This window comes from Rhinichthys klamathensis, unplaced genomic scaffold, assembly GCF_029890125.1.
Source record: "Rhinichthys klamathensis goyatoka isolate OS25496 unplaced genomic scaffold, OSU_Roscu_1.1 h1tg000036l_1, whole genome shotgun sequence".
Classification (NCBI taxonomy): domain Eukaryota; kingdom Metazoa; phylum Chordata; class Actinopteri; order Cypriniformes; family Leuciscidae; genus Rhinichthys; species Rhinichthys klamathensis.
Window position 1 is genome coordinate 7,944,312 of NW_026606584.1, and position 11,088 is coordinate 7,955,399.

At 38.3% G+C, this 11,088-nt stretch overlaps 1 protein-coding gene across 1 annotated transcript in view; it reads left to right on the forward strand.

The window, feature by feature from the left end:
• Positions 1-8,410, forward strand: part of tgfbr3 (transforming growth factor, beta receptor III) — a 122,193-nt gene extending 113,783 nt beyond the window's left edge. Inside the window, exons 15-16 of the mRNA XM_056246239.1 lie at positions 2,332-2,439; positions 7,637-8,410. Of these exons, the coding sequence (XP_056102214.1) occupies positions 2,332-2,439; positions 7,637-7,755 (227 nt within the window). The 3' untranslated portion in view covers positions 7,756-8,410. The remainder of the gene's footprint in view (positions 1-2,331; positions 2,440-7,636) is intronic.
• The last annotated feature ends 2,678 nt before the right edge of the window (positions 8,411-11,088 follow it).

Consider the following 11,088-nt stretch of genomic DNA (forward strand, 5'->3'; position numbering starts at 1 on the left):
TGTGGCGCGAGTCCAAGGAAACTCTCAGATACTTGGCTTGCTCTCGGATGCCACTGCAAATCCCATACCAAGCATGTGCTCTTACTTTATACGTGGTCACCAAACACTTGCACCACACAGCATGTAAACATCATGAATGTAAAGAATACAGTAGCAATTTTTCAGGTATAAGATATTTGTGCGTGTATACTTTAACGTATTATCATGTTTCATCAAGTAATATAATGTTAATATACCAAGCTACCAAAGGCAACTTTTACCTCAGCTTTTATAATGTACTGATAACGACCATATGGCCACATAATGAAGTCTCAGTTTACGAATGTAATAATGGTTCCCTGAGAAGGGGAACGAGACACTCCATCTTGGAACGATGAAATAGGGAGTGCCATCAGTGTGACCAGTGTCTGAAACACGTGTATATACATACGAAAATTTAATTGATGAACGGCAGTCCATGGCGTCACTACTGGAGCGCCTGCCCTTATAAGAGGGCACCTGCAATAGACGTCATCAACTTTTTTTGTCTGAAGGAGACGGGCAGGTAAATCTGAGGCATGGTGACGAGACACAGTGTCCCCTTTTCACAGAATGTTCTCTTTCGAAGTGGAACTCAACACTGCATCTTGGATTGATGCGATGGGAAACAAATACCCACTCGGTCATGTTGAGGGAATGCCTGCCTCATTAGCTGTGCCTGTGGTTTTATTTAGAATAACTATTCACCCTCCTCGCTACATAGAACTCTATCTAAGCCCAGGGAGCTTCAGCTCTACTACCTACCTAAGACTCCCAGAACCTGACAAAGGTGCCTGATAACAAGAAGAGCTGCCAGAAGGCAAATTAACCTCTATTTGCGAGGTTCTAAGGGATCAGTTAAGGCTAAATGAAATAAAGGACAATACTTTAAAATCCAGACCGTAGGGGAGCGTTCTACTCTACACTCAACCCAGAAGGACTGCCCGGACCTGTCCAGGGTCCCAAGACTCTGAGCACCTGACAAAGGTGCCTGGTAACAAGAAGAGCTGCTAAAAAGCATATTAATTCCTACTTGTTAGGTTGTACAGGACCAGTTAAGGCTCCAACAGGGAGTGGAGGACCCTACTTTAAAAACCCAACAGCGATTTAGTCTGGTTTCAAAAATCGCTTCCTTTTTAATTATTTCCTCCTAGTGTCCTGCCTCCTCTGTGCTCTACTCCTCACCGGAGGAGCACGAGTGGCCACGCTCAGCCTCAAGCCCTGCCTCCAGTCCTTAGATTGTGACAGACCAGGTCCCCCAAAGGTATTAGGCGAAGACTTAGACCGGGACGGTATGTATCCCCTGAAAGCTGTCAACCTCACCTCTCTAAACCTATGGATGTGCCAAAAGTTCAGAGGGCGAGACATCCAGCTTCCTTGGAGTCGAACTTGCTCCACCCGTGGCGGTTGTCTTACACGCGCATACAAACAAGAGTCTCCTAAAGACACAAAGAGTTGATGGCGTCTATTGCAGGCACCCTCTTATACGTCTGGTGGACTCTGGTAGTGGGGTCATGGACTGTCGTCGGCCAATTAAATTTTCGTCTCTATACACATGCTTCAGACACCAGTCACACTGATGGCATTCCCCATAGTGTCGATCCAAGTGTTCCTCCAAGTTCATCGTAAGTGGGCTGTTCATAAAACATGGGCAATACTTTACACATGACACTAAAATAATGCAATTGAATAGTATATTAAATAATATAAAATGAAACAACAGATAAAAAAATATCAAGTCAAGTCACCTATGTTCATATAGCACTTCATACAATACAGATTGTTTTCCTTTCCTTTACAGGAAAACAGGAAAATAATGATTCAATGATGCAAACACAATTCAATTCTGTTGTAAAGCAGCTCTTAAAATACAATAGTAAACAGTCCTTATTCAGATGAAATTAGTTCAGTTGAACAAATAAATGAATAAATTACTGGCTATCCCACATTTGTTTTTTAACATAACTCAGGCACTGAGTTAAAGTATGTATATATAAAAAAAAAGTAAAAAGAAAAAACTGTTTTACACACATATATGATATATATATATATATATATGACTGTAATTTTACAATGCTATCCATGTTTCTGCAGCATGTCTGAATGCATGAAACAATGGTGTGAAAAAGTTTCTTGTAATTGAAAAAGTAATTGGATTGGTTTACTCACATTCCTTACATTTTCCAAATTGATGCACTCCAAATTGCGATGTACCAAATATTTACCAAACTGTACTGTAACCCTGACCACAGAGTGAAAAATCAGAACTTTTACATACATACTTTAACCTATATTTTGATTTCTTTCTCACAGACATCATATATGTGTTGGACACCCCGACTGTGGTGGGCATCGCTTTTGCTGCCTTTGTGATCGGAGCCCTTCTGACTGGAGCTCTCTGGTTCATCTACTCGCATACAGGTGAGAAAATATTCACATCAGAACACCCTTGAACTCATCTGACCCTTGTTCTCATTCCCTGCCTCACGCTAATTAGTATTGAGAGAGTTATGCATCATATCATTTATCATATTGTCAAAATAAGCAAGGAAACAAGCTCATTTTTGATCGTCGGAAGGGCTTGCCAGTTCTGTTAACAGCAATATATTAACAATAGCATATTGACTCCCAGCCTGTAAATATATCCTGTTCGTCAGCAGAAGCGCATCTGTCTTTTCCGTTCTTTCAAGCATTGGGGGGGGGGTCTGTTGGATGGTCGGCAGTATTTTGGGTACAATAGCCCAAAAGGGACTGGAATTCCCCCTATCCATGAGGGTGTCTCCAGGCCTCACAGGAAAATACATATACAATCCTCCAGCTGAATGCCAAGATTCACTCCACCCCTCCTCCCTGCATTGCCCTGTTGTCGCCAGGCCGACGACCTCTGTTGACCCTTCAGAGGAAGCGCATGCTCTTTCTTAGCCCCGATTTCCTCCCATTTGCCTTCACCCTTAGTCTGGCCTTTGGTTTATGTCCTCAGTGCCGTTGACCTGCTACCGTTTTATGGCACACATTTGAAGGGATTCTCATTCTGAACACTGTTCCAGAATCTGTAGTTGTGTAGGCCAATGAGTATCAGTATGTAGACTGAGGATCAAAGCCATTCTGGATTTGAGCTATTTCTATTTTTTGGACATGTGTATCTTGGATATATCCGTGTCTTGACATAAAGTAGTCATGTTTAGCTTTTATTAGCTTTCATTTTTAATCTAGAGTTTGTTCAAAAACATAAATCAGTATAATGTTTTATTAATATTGCCTGTGGTATTCAGTTGGGATGACATTATCCAGCTGTGTTCCTGCTCATTGTTGTTGTTACGTGAGACTGAAGAGTTTAGATCAGGTTGTTGTTGTTTGCCAGTTTATGTTTGCACCTTAGATCAGGGTCACTTTTTATTTGTTACTGGTAAGACTCAGTGTTTCATTTGACTACCCTTTAAGTTAATTTAAGGTCAAAACTGTGACTTTTTCTTGTCGGAAACGTGTGTAAAATGTTGAAATGAAAAAAAAGAAAGAAAAAAGTTTAGTAATGGCGTACTAAGCTCTGATCATTCCAGTCATGTGTTTCTCATAATGGCATTGATTACTTTAACCACAACATTGTAAAGTATTTAATCATATTACTAAAATAGCCCTGCATGGAATAATTTTTTGATACCGACGTTAACCCCAAGTGCTTTTCAAGTTTGGAACAGCCTAAATTATTGACTCAGAGCTTCTTGAAAAAAAAAAATGCTAAAAGACGAAACTATCAAAAACACGGGTGCTTTTCTTACCTCTGAGGTGTAGGAAAATGGCAAAAAAAGGCTTTGGTTTTTTGGTTTTATTTTTACAAATAAAATATTACATTTGTTTAATTTAATCTTATGCTGTTTTGTCAGTTTTATTTTATATTTATATTTATATTTCAGTTTGAGTTTCAGTACTTTTAATACTTTACAGTTCTTGTAAAAAATAATTATCGTCTAATATTTATATTTTATTTCAGCTTAATTTTAATCAACTAAAATGATTTTACTTCACAATAACAACACTTTACTTTCACACTAAAAGAGTGATGTGTATAATGATTATGAGTACATAATTGTTCCATACATTAGGGATGCTTACTATTTTAGGGAAAGCTACGTGTGGAATGTTGCGGGGGTCTGTTAAAAAACAGCTCCTGTAATCCTGTCACCGTCCCTGTCGTAGATCACACTGATAGGTTAAGGACGTTGCCCCTGTGCGCACAGAGTGGGAGTTACACAACGAAATGACACGGTCGAGTGGAAGAGGTCAACAAGCTGCCATCAAACTCTTTCTCACACATACAACAAAATGCGTCCTTGTTCGGAGTACTGTTTCATTTAACTAAAACCAACATATGCTGTTAATCTGTGTGCTGTCACGGTGTATGTTCGCAAGACGAGTGTCCGTAAAAGTGAGATGTACGGAGGCAGATAAGCGAGAGTCTAGTACACAGCGCTGTATGAGGAAATAGGCTGTTTTTAGCTGGAGCTCTTGGCAGCACATCTCTGGCACATATTAGCAGCAGAGGGGCCTAAAACAGGGAAGCAGAGACACGTCCAGATGAGCTGAGAAGAGAAGCACACACACACATAAACACACTCACAATTTACAATGCTGGGTTGGTGGACATTATTTACAGACGTTTTACAGAGAATTCAGATATATGTAGTGTAAGAGAGCAGAGTGCTTAATTAATATTGGGGTTTTATTTGAATGCCAAGTATGTAAAGCAAACCTGGAATTTGATTAAAAACTCTAATCTAGGGTTGAGTCCTCTGATAGAGGAATGTTTAAGTCTGTCTAGAACAACAATCAGTGAAGACAAAGAGAAGAATGAGATAGAACACTCGCTTAGAGCCAAAAGCGAGTAAAAATCAGTGCTGAATGGTGGCCATTTTGTGTTCTCCAAAAGAACCTTTCAATGAACAATTCTTAAAAGATTTTTTTTTTCTTTGTGTGTAGAAGATTTCAATTATTATCCTTTTTCCACTATGAAGAACCTTTTGTGAAATAGAAAGGTCAGAATGAATGTACTCTTAAGTGCACCAGCCAAACCACTTGATGCGACAGAGAAAAAAACAAAAAAACATTTATGAAATAAATGTGTCTGTGCATGAAAGTGTTATGCTTTCATGACTTCGGGGTTAACAACTTCTGACATTCTAAAAGACCTGAATCTCAGAAAGTCACATTTAGTGCGAGTCATAGATTCATGACATCTAGAAAACAATGTGTTTTTCCAAGTGTCCCTTGTAGGAAACTCAGAAGCAAAGACGAGGAGACTCTGTGTGTCTTCAGCAGGCCTTTTTATTGAGAACGTGCTGTCCAAGTCAAGTCCAACTAAAGCCTCGTTCACACCGCCCATGTCGCTAGTTTCTGTTCTGTGAAGACGCTTGTGGGCGTTCCTAGTGCTGTCGCTCTAATGTTGTTGGTAGACTGTGCGTCTGGCCGTATCTTTAGAAAATGCAATCACAAATTATATATAAAACTAAGATATCATTCTAATTTGACTAGGAATTTGACTTAAACAAATTAAAATTAGCATCTGCTGTTGGAGAGTACCGTGATATTAAACTACAGCAGTGCTCAGTGTATTAAATCATTAACCAGATTAACCAGATCGATCAATCAACGAATTAAACTCCGTAAAAAAATGACTAAAACGTCATTCGAATTTGACAAATAAGAATTGAATCTTGTCCCTAATAATCCACACAATGCAGGGGAAACTATAATTTGAACTGCACTAGTGCATCATATAATTAACAACAAACAAACTATCAATGTATGAATCAAACTCAATGACTGCCGACAGTTTCATCACACATCATATCCATGTATGTGGTTACAGTCCTGTCTTGCCTGCACTCGAGACGGTGACGTGAGAGCTCCAGTGACAGTCTTTACTCCTATTGGTTGTCGCTCTGGTGGCATCATTGTCGTGTGCATTGGGTTACCAGCACCAAGTCCAAGTCTATTCATTTGCACCCACATTTTTAATCGACAGTACGTTTTTTGTTAACCTTTTATCGTTTGTCTTGGAGTATCGCAATAATTTCGTATCGTGAGTTCAGTATCATGATATGTTTCGAATCGTGATATGAGGGTATCGTTACACCCCTAGTTTATATACATTGGGGCAGTGCTTAGAAATGGAGACAAAGCACCTGGCAGTAGGGCTGTAGTCAAGACCACCTTTGTCGAGTTCAAGACCAGGACTAGTCGAGTCCAAGACAAGACCGAGTCCAAAAAGGTTTGAGTCCGAGTCCGAGTCAAGACCGAGTCCAGGACAGGAAAAAAAGTCTTGACATTAAATGACAATAATTTTGGGTTATTATTTGTTGATCTAAAAGCAAAAACAGTGTCACAACACCCAGGATTTTTAAGTATAGACATTCCCCTTGATATCATATAATCTTCTAATCTACAGAAAAAAGAATGATGACATATGGTGATACCTCATTATAGCAGTGTTAGAACTGATACAAACACCAACCCACCACTGCTAGGTAGGCTACTAGTAGCCTACTGAGCATTTGAGCAGCTTCACTCCAGTAAAATATATCTGTGGTAATTTCTTCACGTTAAACCGAACTTTTATTTTGACGGGTTTCTGAGTGTATCTGACGATGAAACGCTGAAGATAAACGTGTACTTGAGTATGTGTAGTACACGAACCTGCGGCACTCACTTGCAGAGACTCGCTGAACAACCAGATTTGATAGCAGTCTTTAATATTCACAGTGACTAGTCCATATAGCAATTTCATATTATGATTGGCAGTGAATAGACAGATCTGTTATTTCAGCTATGCGCCGGTATTGCAGTAGCAAATAGTAGAAAAGAAATCACACACGCGCAGGTCATACTTGTCAATGACGGGCACTACAATCTGCGGTAATCTGCGGAGGTTTCTGTGGAAGTCTGCGGGTGCATACTACAATAATACGTTACTGGGAACATAAAAAAGACACCTGGACTCGGTCGAGACCAAAAGCCATATTTGGCAAGACCAGTGGCCGAGACCGAGACAAGTCTGAGTCCGAATACCAGCGAGTCCGAGACAAGTCCGAGACCATAGAAAAACGGTCTTGAGTCCGGACTCGAGTCCAAGACCGGACTCGAGTACTACAGCCCTGCCTGGCAGACCTTAAACTTAGCATGCAAATGAAGTATACAGTTATAGCAACCCACCCCTGACTCTAGAGCAGTGGTTCCCAAACCTTTCCTCACGGCACCCCAACACTGCACGTTTTCTTTATCTCCCTAATCAAACACACCTGATTCAACTCATCAGCTCATTATCACATGGGTTAATGAGCTGATGAGTTGAATCAGGTGTGTTTGATTAGGGAGATAAAGAAAATGTGCAGTGTTGGGGTGCCGTGAGGACAGGTTTGGCAACCACTGCTCTAGAGTGTCACCAGTCCTAATCCAATCAGCATAACTATTCAAAGAATGGGATCATCTTTACCATTAAATGCTAAATTCAATCTACTTACCTTAGTTTTTCATGTGATTTCTGTCAGAGCATAGGATCATCAGATCTTAAACAGATTCTTAAATGTGTAATCTTAACGTGTTCTTTATCAATCTCCCTCTTCAGGTGGCACAGGAGCGAGGCAGCAGGTGCCAAAGTCCCAGCCGGTGTCTGAGAACAGCAGTGCGGCTCACAGTATCGGCAGCACACAGAGCACGCCGTGTTCAAGCAGCAGTAACGCATAGAGCAGCTGGACCCAATGCTGCTTACATTGCTATTATGCTTCGTAGAAGAATACGTGATTAAGTAGCATACCTTGAGAACACAATGCCTAATTATTTTCACTATTTGAACTGAAATGTGTAGGCTGAATATGCAACCGGATGAAATAAGCTACGTTTAGAGGTGAGGGAAATAACTAAATCAAGATCCCAGACGGTTTTTAAATGTTGCTTTTTTCCCCCGTTGAACCCCACAAGAGAGTGTTGTTTTGCCTTATATGGTTGGAATCAGTGTGAAAATAACAAAGGCTGTTTACACCAGTCATTATGGCATGAAGGCGGTCCAGAGGAACAGTTAGTACTTTAAGGCGAGGTTACGCAAGGGTTCTGTCTGCTCCTAAACAATGATCAGTGCCTTTCCCCATCGAGCATACATACGATATTTAACAAGAGAAATATATTTAAAGATTTGAATGGTCAGTTTGTCCATATCTGACTTTTAATACCCAGATGCCAATTAATTCTACATTATGGCATATCGTTTTCTTTAAGACCATCCGTCTTCAGGAGTTTTTGGCATATTGTAAAATAATGTATATTCTGTGAATATTGTATGGAATGCATAGAGATTTAAAGTGGAAATAACTCCATTAAAAAAAGCTTTAACTAAAACCAAATGTTTATAGCTACATCATTAAGAAGATCAATTTAAAATGACACAATTATTCATAAAGGCTAATATAAATTAATTTACATATATACATGCATAAGCTCTTTCCCAGAATTGGCCTTTAAAAGATAGTTGCAAAATAATAAGACGGAGAATACAACTTAAATTATGATGTTCATTTTCCCTCCCATATTTTGTTGTTTGATAGCCACTATTAAAGTCTCTGTACAGATAATTACAGATAATAAGCATTTTATGAGTAAAAAATTGACTTATATATTTTATAGAAAGTTATTTTTAAATGCTGGGCATTATTATTCAACAGTAGTATAAAAGGTAATGATTTCAGCAAACAGTTATATTTTGGTATTTCATCCTTAACGTACTAAATCAAAACGAGTATTTGTTGAGAATGATTTAAACAGTCTCTTCGCAAAAGATGTACATAATCTGAGGCCAAAGAATGGGCTTTTACTTTCCAGTTTTTTTGGGTTACAGCAGGATCTGCGGTCTATATGTTTAGGTACTAACCTACCACTAAAGTCAACACAAAATCAACTTTTCTCAAAAATTAGTATTTTATTTCTGCTGTGTATGTGAAGTTATCATTTTGGGATTGTTTTAGAACATCCATACAGATACACTTGTGAAGTGCAAGAAATGTATGGATGCAAAGCCAGAGTAATCCCACCGTCAAAACTTTACATGAATGTCAATACATTATAAGTGCCTTAACTTTGAGTATATGCTTAATTTCAGATATAAAATGAGGCAAGAAGGGAAGTGGTGTTTGCTTTGCTTTAAGCACAGTATATACCCTCTGATGTGAAAATCTGCCAAACCTGTGCATCTAGTTGTTTGTTTGGTTGGTTGTTTTTAGTATCTAATGTTGCTTTTTTTTTTGGTCCGTGTTGCTTGCTACAGACTGTACCTATAGAATGTACTTTATTTCAAACCTTAGTTTCATTGTAAACATGTATAAATGTCTCCTGTAAGAGAAAAGAGAGTAAGAATTTAAACATTTATTTGTGTATAGTTGTATTTTTCCAGAGAGAGATATATATATATACATACATAGAGCCACCCTATAATTCTATCTGCATACTGTGAATTTTTGTGGGCATATTTCTCTAAGTTTTTGTGTGTTTTCTCTAAATCTAAACATAGTCCATAATGCTGAAGTGAGCTGCATTCACTTATATTCTCCTGACATAGTCATATAAAATAAGATTTTATTATAGATATATTTTTTATATGAGAACACTATATTATTTGGAACACAAAATATATTTTGATGACACAAATGTTTTTATCTCTCTTTTCAGCTCTTCACCATTTAAGTGTCTGCGTGTGTTTGGTCACACTATAGCTCTATGTAACCATGTATGTGGGTTTAAATGAATGTGTTTATGTATAGTCCTTGTTGTATTGTGTCTTTTGGGAATGTTTAAAACAATGCTGTCATGTCTAACAGAGTTTGAATCTCTATAGGTGTAATCAAGGGTCATTAAATGGCTGTAACAGAGGCCTTTTATCAAAAGGTCTTTCTCTCATTCCAGTAAACACTCTGTCTTGAGATAAACTTTTTTATTCTAAAATGTAAGTTCACACTGCTGTGTTTGACACAGTGGTTTTCCTGTACGTTGAATGGTGAAATTGATTGTGCTGTCTTTCTGTTTATCTACCTCATTTGAGTGTGTGTCTGTGTGTGTGTATAAGGTTTCATTATCTTGACATCAAGAATATGTTACTGTACATATCGTGTGGATCTTGATGTGACAGTTCACAACGAATCAGTCACCGGGCTTTCCGACAAAAGAGGAAAGTCTGAAATATGTAAATGTGAACCTATCAGAATTAGACTTCAACATTTTCAGGCTGTCTTGCTCTGAAACTACACACTATTCGTGAATATTTTGTATTTGTTTGTTTTTTTCTCCAATGGTATGTGAACCTTGTAGTGTTTGTAAATACAATGTGGTGTAAATATGCATGCTATATGTATGCTCTGTATATACCAAATAAATTCTTGTAATCTTTTGGGAGTTTGTTTGTGTGCTTATTTAAAAATATTCACTGGGCAACACATTTCTTCCAATAAGTGGGTCAATGAGAACATTTTATTGGGTACGTTTACACGACAACAATGTACTAAAAGCGTAAAAGTTTTTCTTTGCTTTTCCCTGTTTACACGGATCCGCGAAAATGACTAAAAGTGCTGTATTATTCATGCCAGGCCAGTAGTTGGCGATGATTTTGTTGTGTACATGGAGACGATTGAGGTACTCTCAGGCCCCCCAAACGCCATTGTTGTTTAAATGAGCGCCAAAACGCATAACAAGTTTTCCACTTTTAGTTGAAAATAGTGTCGTGTAAACTGCCCCTAAGTCAAAGTACATTGTTTTGTAAAAATCCTAAAATATAAAAAGCAATGGAAATAAAGCCAATTTAAATAATAATAATGGTCACACTTTAGATTAGGGTCCAATTCTCACTATTAACTAACTATTAACTATGACTTTTGCCTCAATAAACTCCTAATTACTGCTTATTAATAGGTAAGGTAGTTGTTAAAGGTGCTATATGTAACTTTTCTTCTAAAATGAATCCTTTTTTTATTGCCTGTGTGTGAATCACACATTACAATGATCACTTGTCGGGTTTTGCTATTACCTCTGAAGGCCAGT